The sequence below is a fragment of the Rosa rugosa genome, chromosome 2 (assembly GCF_958449725.1).
Source record: "Rosa rugosa chromosome 2, drRosRugo1.1, whole genome shotgun sequence".
Classification (NCBI taxonomy): domain Eukaryota; kingdom Viridiplantae; phylum Streptophyta; class Magnoliopsida; order Rosales; family Rosaceae; genus Rosa; species Rosa rugosa.
In genome coordinates, this window is record NC_084821.1 from 67,935,988 (window position 1) to 67,953,785 (window position 17,798).

The window sequence follows — 17,798 nt, forward strand, 5'->3', positions numbered from 1 at the left end:
TTAGATAAGTGAAGGAAGGATGATGGAAGTTCTTAGTTTTGAAAAAACCATGCATGTCATACCAAAGCTTCTTGAATTTTTTATTTTTATTTCTTTATCTTCTTTTCAGAACCGCAGAATGCAAGAAGTTTACGTTTCATCGTTTTACATGTGATGTAAAGACCAACTTCAATTTACATTTAAGAACCACAGTCGGGAAGAGTCTGAACAATGGTTCTTTGCCATGGGTCCAAGAGGTGCTCCAGAACATTATCCACGGGTTCTGCATAAGTTCTTTCAGGTTCACTGGTCCTTCTTGTTTGGCTCCGTCCTAGTTTGGCAAGCAAACAGTCTCTTTTAATGCGCGAGCGTGCCAACACCTTACGGTGTAGTCGTTGGGGTGTCCCTTGACCTGACTTGTTCACAAACGCTGTGGACAAGGAGAGCACCAACCTCGTCACAAGGTTCTTTCTTCTACCTTACGGATAAGGACTTGGAGTGTGATTTCTTGCGTCACCGAGTCGATACTCAACGTTGTACATTGAGCAGAGCAATCACCGGGAAGTAGGTGAAAACACAGGTTTTGCTAAAGCGTAACTTTAGCTTCGCTGGATTGCTAGGGGGTGACCCTGGTTTCGCTAGTTCAACTGACGTTGAAGGTAGATTGCTCCTGAGAGACTTTGGATAATCTACGAGATTAGTTGATTGAAGAGTTGTGTTTTGTTTACCCTTGAAACCTAGTATTTGGCAAGTCATAAGAATGAAATATAAAATTGTAATTTCCAATAACACCCTTTTCCAATATCAGGTATTCTATCATTCTTAATCCAATAACAATCCCACAAAATTGATCGAAACATACATAAAACAACAGATAATCATAAATGAAAAACTTGTATCTTGTTTGCTTAGATCTCAAGAAGAAGATAATCATATTCTTGACGTATCCTCTTCTTCCTTCAAGAGCAGAATAAAGGAATTCGAAGAGAATATATTAAAAAAAAAAAAAAAAAAACAACTCTGTAGAAGATTACCTTTGTTAGTAGAAGACTTCGACAAATTGCTTAAAGAAGACAACGGCAGTTGTAGGGAGAAGAAGGGTTATGTGATATCTTATATGCTGATCCAATAGCGGGAACTATGATCTCGAAAAGAATAATGGCGGGGGCAATTAATTTTCTAGAGGGGTAATTTATGTAATTGTGCCTTTGACAGGGGGAAATGGAATTAGAATACCACCCCTAACTAGGTAATTCAATTCAGGCTTTATGAGGGAGTCAATTTCCAGTGAGATCTCATTTTTTATTTCCTTACCAATCTCTATTTACAACCAAACAACACCTCTGAATGGAAAATGAAATTAATTCTCATTCCATACCATGATTTCCTGCCATCCAAACGGAGCCTTAGGGTTTCAACAGTTCCTTTCCATTGAAGGATTATCGATTGAAGATTCCTAATTGATTTTTTCTACTCGAATCCTATAAGGGCTCGTTTTCCTCATGGACTCTGGAATGGGCGAAGTTGTAATCCAAAATCGAGTAGACTTATTTTTGGGCCGCAGGTATTGATCCGCTATACTCAATCTTCTAAAGAATATTGCGAAAAATATTTTTGGGCTCAAACACTTCTGTTTTATTCTTTAAGGTTATTCTATACATAAATTTGAACTCCATTCAACATTATGAGGAAAATATTACGAACCGAATAAGTATTTGGATCGTAAAATCGAAGAAAACAAAAGAAAACACTTCTCCTGTACTGAGTATGTAATGTTCTATTGGAATGAACTGGTTGGCATCATAATTGCCATACCACGTATATTTAGCCCTATTGGTTCTATATTGATAGTGATTCTGTCAAAAAATTTAGTAAAGCTTGGAAAGTGAGCATCAAGGTCCCCATCTCTGGACCTCTTCGCACTAAAGTTGATTGATCGAATTGAATGGGTCAAGTCTGCCACTAATAATAATACTGATAATGGATCAATGCAATGACAAAGACAAAGACAGAGACTCAGACTCAGACTCGTACATTATATATTAAAGTTCTTCCCCACAAATAATGATTTGTAAAAGTGAGATTTAATAATCTACTTTCTCGTTGATATAATCCACAAACCGTGCAATCTTTGGCAAATGTCCGATTATTTCACATCACAAATTAACTAATATTATTTGGTAGGTAGAAGCCAAAGAATACTATGAACCGAAATAAATGGCCTGGTTAATTAGAGAGGCCTCCGAGCAATACGGAGCGACCTCAATAGGCGAAATCTAGGGTTTTGTTGCTGGCGGCGGTGATCTTACGGTCCCCAGACCAGGCGGTGACGGGGCAGCGACGGCAAGGAGAGGCGGTGCAGTCTGTCGTCGGCGCCGGTGTTCCAGATCTTTTGCTTGACCGAAACGTTGAGGTTTACAGGCTCTGATTTGCGGCGGTTTCGGCTAAGGCGGGTCAGTGTGCGGGCTGTGGTGCGTAAGGACTCTTGCGTGCCGGGTTTGGTTTGTCGGAGGTTTACAGCGAAGGCGGCAGATCGCAGGCAGCTTCTGAGGCAGGGGTTTCCGGTGATTTTGATCGCTTTCTTTGTAGATCCAGGTCAGGGCCAGATCTCCTCCCTTGAGGTGATGGCAGAGCTTCGCGGCCGGCCACCGGAAGAATGGACTGAGCGCTGCCCTCGGGCTCCGATCGGGTCGTCCTGAAGTAGATGGGAACAAGGTGGGTGGTGGGTTGTGGGCCCTGTCAGGTTGGGCTGATGCCTAGTTGGGCTTAATTACCATCTCTTTCCCTTCTCTTTTGGGCCTGATTTGATTTGGGCTTGTGGTGTGGCTGGTTCTGTTTGTTTTATTTTGGGTTACAGGACCAATCGTTTCGGGTCAAGACTGCTACGGGAGTTGGTAATTATCTGAAATAAGATTGGTGTTTTTTTTCCAAGCGGCTTATGGATAATGAATTGCTCCTATTTGTTTGCTGGGAAGTGGCTTCTCTATTGGTACCGCAATTGCGCGCCTGGCTAATGGGGAGGCTAGTCAATGATTTTGCCCTAGAAGACACAGAGTTGTTCTTTGTCTATGAGTTCGCTTACAAAGCGGGCTCAAAATTTGCTTGTAATAAGTTTACATTGCTTAGATAGGAGCGTGGTTGTTACCCCGCCATTTTTCTGTCTTTAAGTGTATGTTAGACTCTGCCTTATTGGCCGGTCATCTAATGCAATGACCTTTTACTTCAAAAAAAAAAAAAATACTATGAAGTAACCACAAAGGATCGAGGAGCCAATTGTGGAGGGTGCTTGCAGAAAATCTCCTTTCTTTTGTATTTAGCCACTTCTTTTGCTGAAAATCCCTACCTACTACGTTTCAGTAGTTTCATTCAGATCCCATTGTTCTCTCTCTGCATGGTACTTCTTTTTAAGTTTCCCGTAATATCACTTGACCAATATAATTGTAGATTTTTTATATTTATTAGGCTGTATTTAGTGCGACCGACAGTAAAAATTAATATATGTTAAAATCTGAAAATTGGCTAATTCTAATCTGCTTATTTCATTTAAGACATGAAATTTGGATTTCTTACTTCTCTTCAATTATTGATAAGAACTAAAAAGTCAAGTTCATAAAATACTAAAATAGTAAAAAGGTGAGGTGTAATCATGCATGTGGTATCCTAACTCCAAGTACAGAAATTTAAAAAAAAAGAAAAAAAGAAAAAAAAAAAAAGAAGGTTGAGTCCGCTGTCACATGTACAAGTGTACAACCATCTCAATTAATTTTTTTCAATAGCTGAGGGCCCGTTCGGTACGGGTAATTTAAAACACAGTTTTCTTTATTATGAAAACATAATCGAAGTAATACGTGTTCGGCGTGTAACACGGAAATCCGAAGCTCCATATTAATTTTGAAAACGGTTTTCGCTCTTTTTCATTGTTTTAAGAGAACATCGTATGCAGATCAAAAGAGAAAGTTTTATTTTATCTGTTCCCGGTAGTTTTCCACAGCCCAATCTCATTTTCTCCATATATCTGCTAGATCTACATACATATGCCTGTGAAGTTCAACTAAATATAAAATAAGAAAAGAAGAAGAAAGTACCACCTGCAAGTTTCCTCCATTGAGCTATATATTGATTTTCTAATCTTATACGAGCTGCGGATCGAATTGATCATCGGATAGAAATAGTGATCAAACAATCTTCGGTTAATTAACCATAAGTGGATGCGAGAGAGAGAGAGAGAGAGAGAGAGAGAGAGTGTGTGTGTGTGTGTGTATACAGATCTTATCTAGAACGGAGCTCCGCTTTGAAATTAAAGTGCGGATTTAGATATATATATATATATATATATATATATATATATATATAGATATATATATATCTATATATATATATTTGTGTGTGTAGATATAGATATAGATATATATATATATATATATATATCTATATCTATATCTACACACACACAAATAGATATATATATATATATAGATATATAGGGTTTAGATATATATATATATATGTAAAAGAAGGGCAGCAACAATTTTTGCCAATCTATATAAAAAAAATCCAAATTTGGTTTGAAATTTGTTCTCATAAATTGGATTAATACACCTAGAGCCTAGAGCCCTAGAGGTGCTTGAGAGTGAGAGCGTGGAAGAAATTATGATAGGTGTTAGTAACTAAGAGAGTAAAGCCTTTCATGTATATTTGTTTTATTTTTTTATTTGTTGGGTTCATGTTTTACTGTTTTAGATATTGTCTGAGAAGCTGAATGAAATTTTTTTATAAAGGAGATAACGATGGTTAAGTCAGGCAAACATCGGCAAACATCATTGTTTGACTGCTTCCGGCTAAAATAATTTGAAAAATGAGTCCACATGATTGATCACATATGAGAAATATTTTACTAAAACAGTTTTTTAGAAAAATATACTGAATGGATTCTTAAATCGTAAAAGTTCAAAAATTTGACTTATCATTTTCATTTTATAAAATCATTTTGGAAAAACTGTTTTGTAAAACGTTATAGAACAATGCCCTAAACTTTTTACAATCTTGATCTCTTTTGTTTTCAAGCCTCTACCTTCCATTTTTACAAATCACAATCAAAGGAGATCAAACACGATCGAGTTACACGGTACATTAAATAGTAGGGCTGGGCACCTGAAATCGAAATCCCAGTCCCGTCCCGATCCCGGCCCGAAAATTTGAGGGACGGTACGGGATGAAATTTGAAAAATGTTAGTCCTGACCCGACCCGTCCCTTTCTGAGAAACCGGGCCTGGTACCGGTTCCGACCCAAACGGTCCCGTTTAATCCCGTGCCGTCCCGTTTGGTGACGTGGCTATATCTGATTAGTCCTATGAATGGTTTCATGTAGGACTGAATGCACACGATCTCGAGAAAATTTAGCCTAAATGCATGTCTAACTCAGGGCCGGCCTTGGTGCTGGGCAGCATTGGCGACCGCACAGGGCACAACAAAAAGAGGGGCACCAGATTTTTAAAATAAGATTTAATATATATATATATATATATATATATATATATATATATATATAATTATATATAAAATTAAGTAAGGAACGTTAAAAAAAAATTTGCAGATTTCTAGACGCAATTATTCCAACATCTTTTCTTCTTTCTTTTTCTAATTGCACACACGATGTCATTATTCCAGCGTCCCAAACCTTGAAATCAAGCAAATTCTCTTTAAATTGGTTTCAATGGTTGTTCAATCCTTCAATTTCTTCTCATCATTTATCATTACCACTCTTTCTCCTCTCTATGCTTATGTTCTTCTATGGTGTTCATACGAATTTTTCGGGTTTCCATCAATGTAGGCTGAGGTACAAATCAAAATACGTATTTTTTTTTTGAATAAAATCAAAATACGTATTAGGTGTTTTTCAATTTTGATTTTGGGTTACTTGATTTCTGGGTTCTATTGATTGCTAATTCGTTTTCAATTTTCAATATTAGGTGCAATTGGAAGTTAGAGTTCCAAGTCGATCTCGAGCAGAAAAGGAAAAACAAGAAGGAGCAAAGTTGATTCCACGTTTTATTGTTCTATGCTCAAGTATTTACATTCAAAGTTTAGTAGACTAATGTTTGGCTTCTCTTTAGAGATCTCAATTATTGAAGACTTCTTTTTTTCATTTCATTTTATTGATGTATATATATTTTTCGCCCAAGGCCTTTCAAACTTAGGACCGGCCCTGGTCTAACTATCGACCATTCGACCTAATCCTCATTCTCTTCTTCAGTTCTTCAATTTATCAGTTCTTCTCTTCTCTGAATCCATCCCCAATTCATCCCTTTTTTCTTCTTCAATTCTTCACTCCTTCTCTTCTCCGAAATCCCCAATCTCATCTCTTACCCCAGAACCCTAAATCCCCAATTCTTACACTTTCTCCTAAACTGAGCAATTTCAACCAATTCTTCAATTCCAATTTCCATGGCTAGGGGGAAGAAACCAATTGCTCGGCCTCACCCAATTCTTACATGTTGTGATTGTTGTCAACTTGTCATTCTTCATTTCTTCTTTTCATGGCAGATGTGCTTCATTTTAGTGATTTTTACATTGTTTGATTTGTTTTAAGAAAAGATTGAATGTGTCAACATTGTAGGTTGTAGTGCTAGGACTGCTAGAAATTTGTATTTGCATTCTGGGATGAGTGAAATCTGGAAAATCAGGATATCTTAAGTGAATCAGGTGATAGGAAAAAACGAGGGAGTCTGGGATCCCGAAATGGGCCTGGGCTCGATCTGATCTCGTTCGGTTTCGGTACCGTCGGTACCATATTCAAAAAAACCAAGGTCTGTCCCGAAAAATATTTTCAGTACCGGGCTCGGTATCAGCATAAAACCGGCCAGTCCCGACGACCCGTGCCCAGCCCTATTAAATAGTGTTTCTTTTTTGAAACGTAAATAGTGTTTCGTTACATAATGTTAAATGATATCCTAGATTCAAATTCTACTTTCCCGAAGCTAAACAAAGCTTGCCTGATCCAATAACTATACTTGGCCTTGTCGATAGATCATGAACCTCTGCCCTCCATATTTTAAGCCACATGAAACCCTACATAGAAGAACTGCGACCCGGCCCAAACAATTATTCCACAGATGAATCAAGTCAATGAACCATCAAGCTTATAGAAGTGTAACGGGGGAAACTGGGATTATTGACTAGTCTTTTAGTCTTCTCAAAATAATCACGTCACTTAATATATGGACCACAATTTCCACGCTCTTATTCAACTAGTTTCATTCATACGCAAATGGAGGACACATCAAGAACTTGTCCGAGCTAGTCTTGACAAACGAAAATATAAGACGACCTTGTTTGTGGGAGATTGGTATTTATGATGCAATCGACCGGTTTCAATGCATACAAATTATAGTTGTGATCTGTCAATTTTAATTTCAGATATTTTATTTGAGAATGCGCGTAAGTAATTTCCTAACGAACTTGAATGTATTTAGTAAGACCATCTCCAATCGTGGAGGTCTAAAATAGACCATGGTCTAAAATTTTAGACATTTGAATGGTACTATTCATCCAAATAGTGAGGTCTATAATTTTTCCAACTCCAATCGTTGGAGTTCTAAATTATAGACTTTAATGATGCTTCTTCGTGATAGAGTTATCTTTCCGGTATGTCACCGCTATGTCAAAGCAAATAGAGTAGTCATTCGCGCACTCTTTGCTAACTGGTGCTCGCTAGAATACATAGATGTTGAGGAGAGTCTTGGTATTATTTCAGGACGTTCTCTCTATGCTTATTGTAATCAGGGGTTCAGGCTCTATGTCCCCCCCTTGTATTCTGCAATTTCATTAATCAAGGCTTGAGGGCAGCCGCACCAGCCCATTTCAAAAAAAAAAATAAAATTATAGACTTTAATATATTTTATTATTTTTATTTTGTATACTTCAAAATTATAAGTGTTTTCAGTTATATTACTAATTCAAGTATATGATTAAAGAAATCTTACTATATTGTTAGATAAGACTTTTCGAGTCCATGTGTCGATTCATACACAACTCTACAGATTACCGATTAGATTTTTATCTGCACAAATCACTTTTTATCTTTATCGAATCTTATTAAATTTTTGGATATGATATTATATGCCACGTGTCATTTCGTAACTAGTTATATAGATTTCAGATTAAATTTTTGGATAGGATATTACATGCCACGTGTCATTTCGTAACTAGTTATATAGATTTCAAATTAAATTTTTGGATAGGATATTACATGCCACGTGTCGCTTTTACCGTTTTTTTGTTTTTTTTTTTCAATTATTGTAATGAATAAATGCAGTAAAGTATTATTGTAACGGCTCATTTTGTATTATACTTCATAATTATATTTAGTTGATGTATCATACCACTAATAAATAATAATAATAATAATAATAATAATAATTATTATTATTATTATTATAATAAACTATTATGTCAAATTTATTTCATAAAATTAAAGATTTCATAAAATCAAATTTATTCAAAAAAAAAAAAAATTGGATTAATTATGCAATCATGCAACTTGAAGCTTGAAGTGGGCCAACTTTGGTGGTCTATATTTAGACCAAGAAATGGACTTTAGACCACCATGAAACATTTTTGTAATAGACCTAATGCATGATTGGAGATGGTTTTTGCTCAACCATGATCTAAAATATAGACTTTGAACCTTCTATTGGAGATAGCCTAAGTCACATTTTTCTTTCTATGACCGAAATACTAAAAAATAAGATGATGGCCTACCAAAAACTAGTCAGTAGAGCTGTAAACCTCGGATACATGCAATGGCGATCATGGGCAACAACGAATTAACCAACTTTTCTTCTTAAAAGCTTACGTGAATCTTAATTTTGCTTGGACATTTATCTGTAAATCGGTATATATATTGTTTTTTTGGTACAATTCATTAAACAGCTTATACACTTCATACAACACGGATTTACTGTTTAACACATGATACCCTATTGACCAAAAAAAAAAAACACATGATACCCTAATCCACCAACAGTCAGTGAGTTTCACATACATCTACGGTTAGAAATTGATGGCTCACATGAAGGGGACTTTCCCTCTAAAAGGAAAGGGAAAAACTCACAAACAGTACCTGAACTTCAAGCCACTAATAACTTTCGTACCTCAAGTTCAAAAAATATCAGATTGGTACCTGAACTTCTGACCTCGACCCAATATCAGTATCTGGGAATAGTAAAATCGTTAATGGAGTTAATTTTTGAAGGGTAAATCTGTCATTTCACTGTTCATCATCTCCAAAACTCTCCCCTCTCTCTCTGCAAACCCAGATTTTTCATTATCTTCTTCATACCTCACACACACAAACCCAAATCGACCAAATGAGAGGTGAGAGGTGAGAGGAGTTGGTGGTGGATGGGACGGTGGCTATTGAAGAAGTGAAAGGTTGGTTGATAGTGGTGATGAGGTATGAAGAAGAAGAAGAAGAAGAAATCTGGTATTGCAGAGAGAGGGGAGAGTTTTGGAGATGATGAATAGTGAAATGACAGATTTACCCTTCAAAAATTAACCCTGTTAACAATTTTACTGTTCCCAGGTACTGATATTGGGTCGGGGTCAGAAGTTCAGGTACCAATCTGATATTTTTTGAACTTGAGGTACGAAAGTTATTAGTGGTCGATAGGTCAGGTACTGTTTGTGAGATTTTCCCAAAAGGAAAAGGGAGATGAGAAAATATCACACGGGTACAAAGTAGCAAAAAAGCAGAAACGCCCATTCTATGCAATGCATCTAAATTCTGAATTGGGACTTTGGAAGCAAGGTGTCAAATCTCATCAATAACTGTATCCACTCCATAAGGGGCTGTTGTCTCTTTACATGACAGGACCAAATCCAGTTGTGTTAACTCGCAAATGGCAATAAAACACACACAAGAACGTTGTGAGAATTAATGTCAACATGTCCTCAACCAACCTACCCTTTTCAAAGACCACAGATTTTTTTGCACCTATAATTCGACACACATTATGTGACGAAAAATACGTAGGCCAAGCATGTCCCGTGATCAAAAGCGTGGGTGGCAAAGAACAGAAAACAATTACATCAAAATGTTTTAGGGATTTCCCTTCTTTCGAGTCTATGCAAATTAACCGGCTATTGTTTTAGTGACGTGTAACGGTGATTGAATCATCCCTCCCTCCCCGGAATCAAGAAGAAAAGAAAGGGGGAGAGACGTGTTAAAGAAAGGGTGATTGTCCAATTTGAAGATAGAAAATCAAATTTGACAGCTGGGGAAGGCAATATAAAGAAACTGAAACAGAGCACCAATAATTCTGGGTTGTGAAAAGGACGGGTGATGAATTCCAATCCAAAAGGGCTAGCAAGAACAATAAGACTAAAAAAACAACAAAAGAACGAGGAGTTGCGCAACTGCTTATCCATCATATGATTCATAATCATACGGCATATGCGTAGAAAACACAAGGGATGCCATTTTTCCTGGAGAGTTCAACCAGCAACATAACCCGGAATTGCCATATGCATATGTGGGTAGAGTTCAAAATGAGCTAAACTGATGAGCCAGCAACAGAACATGATATTGCAATGTGCATCTGTAAAGGTCAGAATGTGCTAAGGTGATGACCATTTGTTGTGTATTATGTGGGAAAGATAAATGCTTTACTTCAAAGCAGGCCAACCAATTTCTATTCGACCACTTTCAAACTGTTTCACAAGAATGTGACATGGGAGGAATACAAATAAAAAGGCTTGGAAAACGAACCCTTCTTTAATTACAATCTGACCCGGTACCACTACAAAAGCAGGTCATAAGAAACACACTTAAGAGAACTTGGGTTTAGGCATGGGTGAACTATATGGATGCTGACCAAGCTTGGGTGAACTATTTGGATGCTGACCAAGCTTTTGAATCCAGTGAAGCATCCCCTTCTTATGATCTTGGCAAGTCAAATTCTGTGCAAGCGTCAATGTTCCATCTCGGGCAAGGGAAGACTCAAATTGTTCCAGCACCTTTACAACCTGCCAAAACTCGGGTCTTTTATCCGGCTGCAACGACCAGCATTGCTCGATCAAGGCTCGCATAGCAGGTGGACAGTTCTTTGGGATTACCGGCCTCAAATTCTGAAAAAACCACACAATTTCTTAGAATGTGTTTAACAAGAAACTTTATTAAATCATGAAATGTGCATACAAGCTTCAAAAATGACAATGAGCTCGGGTATTATATCTGCAAAGAAAAGTCACGCGATGCAGCAATTCCGAAACCTGCTGCAAACTCATTTCAATATTACCCTCACCTCGAAGACTAAAATTCATAATGAAGACAAATAAACGAGGATGTAATATGCATGAAGAATGCAAAACTAAAACTAAGAACTAAGAAAGCAAAGATCACTGAAAAAAAAAAAAAGTACTCTACTAACATACCTTATTCACAACTGCAAAAGCAGCTTGAATGGGATTCATCTCCTCATAAGGGATTGCTCCGGCTACTAGTTCCCACAAAACGAGTCCAAAACTGTAGACATCAACCCTTCGCCCATAGGATTTACGCTTAATCATTTCGGGGGCCATCCAACGGTAGGTTCCAGGGTCATCGGCCAATGAATCACAGTATGCCTCCTCACATGCTATGCCAAAATCAGCAATTTTCAGCCTAAAGTCTTTATCAATAAGAACATTCTCAGGCTTAAGGTCCCGGTGAATGACTCCTTGTGAGTGGATGTATTCCATTCCCCGAGCAATGTCCAAGGCAATGGCAATTAGTTTCTCTAAAGGAAGAGATTTGCACTCAAGTTTGTGCAAGTAAGCCCTCAAGGAACCCTCATCTAAATATTCTGTGACTACACAATAAACAGGAGGCTTTCTGCAAGCTGCAACGAACTGTTTCATTTGGATCAATGAATCAAAATATCAGTAATCCATATCTACAACCTCAATTCATTCCCAATAATTCAACCCAATAGAAAAAACAATAATCATTCCCAATGATGACTGAGCATGGCTTAATCATGTGTAATGTCTATAAATCATCGACTACTATACAAAATTTTGTGAGCCAGAAGCATAATTTTAAAGGAAAACTAAACAAGCTAATGAAAGAAGAAAGTTGGGGCAAGAAAATTCAATTACCTTTATGATATTTCTATGGTGGAGGCGAGAAAGAAGATTAACCTCTTTGTTAAATTGTTTCTCCAATCGAGCTGCCAAGACTCCACCTTCATCATCTTCTGGTACCCTGATGATCTTAACTGCAACAGCTTCCTCATTGTAAATCCCATGATAAAGCCTGCTATGTGCTCCATGAGCAAACTTCAGACCAAGAAACAACTTTGACAAATCAACACTAAATTCATCTGCAGCATCCACTGCATTCACTCTCCCACCTCCATGATCAAAATACTTAGCCCAAGGCGATTCCTTCCTCTTTGATTTGCTCGTTTTGTCACCGACTTTCATTGAAGACAAGTGCCTGAGGGGGCTAGTATTCAAAGACGAATGCGGCAGGTGTGATCCCTTAGACTGTGAATCCTTCCTGAACAACTTCCCCATAATTCCCTTATCTGATTGTACTCTCCTAGGGTGTGGTGTTGAAAACCTCTTCGTATCAGTCTGAGCTTCTTTAAACACATCACTAAGGTTGCTCGCCGGCAAAGGGGACAAAGATCTCTGCTTGTTGACAAGTGGATTTCGACCAATAGGTGAAGACAAACGACTGTTCCTCTGAATCTTTGAATTACTGGGGCTCGACTTCTGCTGCCTAGAAGGAGCTACTGCTGGTGTTGCTGCTGCTACAGGCCTGGACTTCAACCCTGAAAGCTGCTCTTTTTGAAAATCCTGAAAGGTTAAAGGAATTGAGGCCAATCTTGAATCATCATACCGATGTGAATCAAACCGATGAGAGAATTTCGTTCTCCTAATCCAAGAATAAGCCTCTTCCTCCATATCTTCCCACTAATTCTCCGAAAACCCACAACCAGCAACTCTTTATCCCCACAAAACCACCTCCTCCTCCTCAAAGTGAGAAGAAGGGTCACAACAAGTTTGGCGCTCCTCAAACAATCTTACTACTAATACACAGTTTGAGACACCAAATCTCTTCAATCCCATTCACAACAACAACAACAACAACAAACTAGTCGTGCGAGCTAAACAAATATTCAAACTTTTGTTACAAGCTAAAAACCAGAAAACCATTCAAACACTTTGGAAGGACGCGTCAAGAATCCAGAGGTGGTGATTCAAACACTATTCTCATCTCCATCAGAACCAAAATTCCCTGAAACCCACCATAGCCCATCAAAACGCAGACCCTTTCCTCCCTCTAATCAAACACTATTATTGTTAATAAATAATAATAGTTATTATTATATGGACCCAAGAAGCACCACCACCAGACCCCTCCAACCTCTAAAAACAAACTTGTGTTTAGTTTCAAAGTCAAACACCACCTTCCGTAAAAGCCTGGAAAAATCCTACACTGATATAAAACCAATAAACATGGTCAATAATTATAAAAAATAAAAAAATACAAGCACCCAGTTATATTAGACACCCATGATTACAACCCCCCATCAAAATAATCATTGTGTCAAAACAATCACAATAATACAGGATAAAAGAATACCCAGATACAAAAACCACACCATCACACAAGAAAAGTCAATAATTCATTTTCAATTCAGAAGGTTAAAAATAAAAATAAAAATAAAAATAAAAAAAAGGTTGGAGCTTTGGGGAGCTTACCCTTAAAGGAAGATGGGTTCTTCTTCCTCCATCATGGCGAATAAACCACCACGATTTTGGAGACCATATGTCACCATTTCAGCATTTGATATCTGAACCCCAATAATAATTAAAAAAGAAAATGGAAAAAAAAAAAATCGGAATCAAAAAAAAAAAAGAAAAAAGGGAAATTTGCTATAGATTCTATGGACCCGGATATTTATATGGTGAAGGTCTCTTCTTCTTCTTCTTCCTGTTGTGGTGCGGTGGTGGGTTCTTGAGGAGGAGAGCGGTGGTGGTGGGTGGGGACCACCAGGGCCAAAGTCAGAAAAGACGGATTGAAGAAAATGAAAATGACAGAGACAGAGAAGCAGAGAAGAGAGAATTGTTTTAGATTTTAAAATTTAAGGTAAAAAAGGAAAAAGGAAAAAAACATAAATAAAAATTAAAAGTAGGATTGCGAATTTCCAGGTGTCGTTATCAGAGAGAATAAGGTGTCTGGTACGGTACCGTACGGTTCGCACGGATGTATCTGTTCGTACGTGAGAGATTTTTTTTTTTTTTTTTTTTTTTCACAAATTGCTTTTTATGTGTTAGGTTAGGGATTGCGGGTGCCGGGTGCTATGAATCTTTTTCTATAAAAATAGATTTGGGGAATCTCAAAGGCAAATAAGAGTTTTTGATTTGAAATTAAAGGGTGTAGATCTAGAAGGAGTGACAGGTAAAGTAATGCCTGAAATTGGTTTAATGGAGCCTAAATTTGGAACGAAATTGATATTAGTTAGTTTTTTTTTTTTAAGAGATAGAAATGGTAGTCAATTTTGGAGATTTTATTTATTGAGGTTCAATAATGTGGAATTTATTTTCTATAAAAACATGCGTTTTATTATTGCTTAGACATATTTGTTTTGCGTATCAGTTGAGGTGATTTTGGATGCTCGACATAAAAGAATCTGAAGGGAATCTTTGTTGTAATATTTTTTGAATTTGGATATTGCATTAGAATATTTTATTGTCGGCTTCAACGTGTGATCCTACAAATAAGATCTCAACCACCAATCAAAGTTTAAAGTCCGTTGTAGCTTATTTTTTCTTTACAATTTTAGTGCTTGCTAATAATTTTTTTTGTCTCTTTAAAATGAAAATTATTCTATAGAGACACCAACCATAGTTTTAAGTCCGTTGTAGTTATTTTTTATTTACAGTTTTAGTGCTTGCTAATATTTTTTTTTTGTCTCTTTAAAATTAAAATGATTCTATACTCTACATATTGTTGATAATGATTTGAAAGCTAAAAATTAGAACAAGGTATAGAATGCAAGAATCGACAAAATTAACAAGGCTATCAAATAGAGTATTTGTAGTAAGGTATTTTAAGGGAAAAAAAAAAAAACAAACCTCATTAATTTATTATACATTTTGTCAAAGAAAAGAAGAAAAGGACAAAAAATTTAGGGACAATGATAAAAGAGGTTATTTTGAAGTGTCTTATTATAATTCAGGATACACAAATGTCTTCATGATAATTAAGGTCACATCTTTACAACCTGACACTGAAAATATAAATAATTACAAAAACTGCCACTGACAGCTTTCTCTCTCCTCCCAGCTCGTCTAATCTTTATCCATTCGAACTCTCGACCCTTACCGATATATAATATATATATATATATATCTCAAATTCTCAACATCTGGATTATCTGTTCGTTCGCGAAGATGCTTCTTCGTCCTTGAGACCTTCGTCGATGACAACGGCAGCGGCCACGGTGAACAATGGCGGAGCTGGAAGTTCCGAGAGGCAACAACTCCATCCCGCTAGGTAAACGACGTCGTCTGTTCGATCCAAGCCGGCGTCTTCCTGGACTTCATGATCATCCCGGAGCACGTGTTCGAGATCCTCTCCTCCGATTGGAGCAAGTACGACGTTGCATCATCGCCACCGCCTCCGTCGTCAAATCGATCAAGGTCTGCGTCATCGCCACCGCCTCCGTCGCTTCAATTCCTTTTAGCTCCTTTCAATTCCTCTGTTTTTATCCTCATATTGATCCTAAACGGCGTTTGTGTTGAATTGGAAATCAGGACATAAAAGGAGCTGCCTTCTTCGCTGCCCACGAGCTCCAAGAACTACTGGGAAGTTGTTTAGTTATGGTAAGCCAAGAAGCGAGCCAAGCTAGATTTCGAGTATTGAAACATGAAAATGGGATTGATGGGAGCGCCACCATAATTTCAACCTCTTCAGGATTGCCAGGTGGGTCATAGATTCTCTAGTACCATCTAATCTTAAGTTATTGCTTTCGTTTCCTTAGATTCCTTGTTTATTTTCCATGTTAAAGAGAATGCTTGATGATGCCTAACATGTAGTTATTTGGCAAGTCCCAAGGAAGTAATCAATATGCATTCAAGACTGCCATATAGTATTTTGAAATTTTATAGTTCGTTATGGGAAAAGTAATAGCGGTTTTGTCACTTATAGTGTTGTGGCTAGGCAAAAGGTCTGTGAAAAGCTTAGTGGTGGAGCTCTATGGTTACATAAGACTTGTGCCAGTACTTTGTGGTTAGGCAAAAGGTCTGTGTAAAGCTTCTTTATTCTAGCACTAGTGCCTAGTAGCTAGCTTTATATACCGACCTCTCCACGGGTTTCTGAGAAAAGTTGAATTTGATATGTGTATTTATCATGATCAGCTGATTTTCAATTTTGGTGCATGAATGTTTGTTACTGTGCTCAAAGTATAGTCTTCCATCAAACAGAAATTAATGATTGTGAATTTGATTTGGGTATTCATTATTTTATTCTTCTACACTTCATTCCATGGATTTGGTTAATTGTGAATTTGATTGGTTGACTTGGTGAGGGAGTGACTAGATCAGATGTGCACGAAGTTGAGGGAGATCAATGAGTTGGTCCAGACTAGGAAATTCAAGTGATCAAGGAGCCCAGGATTGTGTGGACCAATTTTGCACAGTTGAAGAATAACAGTAAGCCCCGGAATTTGGAGTCTTTTTTTGTAAAACTTCTTCTGACAGATCATAAGTGTGCAGAGAGTTTCTAGGAATAGTGGGTTTTCTGGGATTCTATTTAACAATGACCCTGATCAAATGCTTTGAATCTGAGGGTACCAAACAGAAAGAAGGTAGTTTGGTGTAGTTTCTGTAACATACTTGTCTTGTGCTCTTGTGTAGTTTGGTGCTATATTTCGACTTTGCATCAAGATATTGAAGTCTCTACTCTTCATAAATGAATTTCTTGACATACACTGTACTTTGATCTTAGGCATCAGTATCACTACTCTTCTTCCTGAAGGTGCTTTCACATTTAAGATCTCTTTTTTTTTTTTTCCCTCCTTTAATTCGTTTCCTGTTGTACTTTCTTTTAGGACCAATACCTGATGTTGCTGATGCAGTTGTACAAGTCGAGATCAATTAAGTTAATGTCTGCCTCGATTTTCATGTCTCTGAGTGAGGATTCATCAATGGAATTCAATCATTCCATGAAGAACCAAATTGTCTGAGGTCACTACATATTAATTTAAATAGTTTTTCTGTCCAACAGTGGAGTTGATCGATGTAAACGACAATTTGCCCATCTTGAGTATCAGTTTGGATAAAGGTGCTTTTGAGCTCTACAATATGACATTTAGTCACTTGGCCAGTGACATGCAACATGACATTGCCAGTGACAGAGACTTGGTCATTTTAGAAGATGCCTAAAACTTGAATTACTGCAAAAGATTTATAAAATAATATTTCATTAAGGAAAACTAAACATAAGAGTGACATCATAAAAAAATATAAAAAGCTAATAGCCAAGTCACAAGTTAATAGCAAAGTCACTGTTAATCACATATCACTAACTAAGTAACTGACCATGTCACATTATATGTCACTAACCAAGTAACTGTCAGTAGCCAAGTCACAAGTTAATAGCCAAGTCACTGTTAATCACATGTCACTAACTAAGTAACTGACCATGTCACTGACCAAGTAACTGTCAGTAGCCAAGTCACAAGTTAATAGCCAAGTCACTGTTAATCACATGTCACTAACTAAGTAACTGACCATGTCACTGACCAAGTAACTGTCAGTAGCCA

General features: G+C 37.2%; 2 protein-coding genes across 5 annotated transcripts; one reads left to right on the forward strand and one right to left on the reverse strand.

Annotated features, from left to right (window-relative positions):
• Positions 1-10,643: 10,643 nt before the first annotated feature.
• Positions 10,644-14,045, reverse strand: LOC133729600 (serine/threonine/tyrosine-protein kinase HT1-like). Of its 2 annotated transcripts, none has more exons than XM_062157162.1 (4): positions 13,732-14,045; positions 12,118-13,460; positions 11,413-11,868; positions 10,644-11,106 (listed from the first exon to the last, which is right to left on the reverse strand). In XM_062157162.1, exons 2-4 carry the CDS (start codon positions 12,928-12,930, stop codon positions 10,807-10,809), a joined length of 1,569 nt encoding a protein of 522 aa, XP_062013146.1. In that variant the 5' UTR covers positions 12,931-13,460; positions 13,732-14,045; the 3' UTR covers positions 10,644-10,806. The 2 variants fall into 2 exon arrangements, with proteins under 2 accessions (XP_062013146.1, XP_062013145.1); XM_062157161.1 differs by having other exon boundaries at positions 12,118-13,465.
• Positions 14,046-15,382: 1,337 nt separating this feature from the next.
• On the forward strand, positions 15,383-17,257 carry LOC133734509 (uncharacterized). Of its 3 annotated transcripts, none has more exons than XM_062162139.1 (3): positions 15,383-15,675; positions 15,790-15,958; positions 16,574-16,663. In XM_062162139.1, exons 1-3 carry the CDS (start codon positions 15,484-15,486, stop codon positions 16,633-16,635), a joined length of 423 nt encoding a protein of 140 aa, XP_062018123.1. In that variant the 5' UTR covers positions 15,383-15,483; the 3' UTR covers positions 16,636-16,663. The 3 variants fall into 3 exon arrangements, with proteins under 3 accessions (XP_062018123.1, XP_062018125.1, XP_062018124.1); XM_062162141.1 differs by having other exon boundaries at positions 15,384-15,675; positions 16,579-16,653; XM_062162140.1 differs by lacking the exon at positions 16,574-16,663 and adding an exon at positions 17,085-17,257 and having other exon boundaries at positions 15,388-15,675.
• Positions 17,258-17,798: the final 541 nt, after the last annotated feature.

Excerpts from the sequence above, each read along its gene's own strand:
- LOC133734509 (XM_062162139.1), top strand. The coding sequence starts at position 15,484 with ATGGCGGAGCTGGAAGTTCCGAGAGGCAACAACTCCATCCCGCTAGGT. Across the intron at positions 15,676-15,789 it reads CCGTCGTCAAATCGATCAAG|GACATAAAAGGAGCTGCCTT; the intron begins GTCTGCGTCATC and ends ATTGGAAATCAG. Across the intron at positions 15,959-16,573 it reads AACCTCTTCAGGATTGCCAG|ATCAGATGTGCACGAAGTTG; the intron begins GTGGGTCATAGA and ends GGGAGTGACTAG.
- LOC133729600 (XM_062157162.1), bottom strand. The coding sequence starts at position 12,930 with ATGGAGGAAGAGGCTTATTCTTGGATTAGGAGAACGAAATTCTCTCAT. Across the intron at positions 11,869-12,117 it reads ACCATAGAAATATCATAAAG|TTCGTTGCAGCTTGCAGAAA; the intron begins GTAATTGAATTT and ends CAAATGAAACAG. Across the intron at positions 11,107-11,412 it reads CTTTTGCAGTTGTGAATAAG|AATTTGAGGCCGGTAATCCC; the intron begins GTATGTTAGTAG and ends TGGTTTTTTCAG.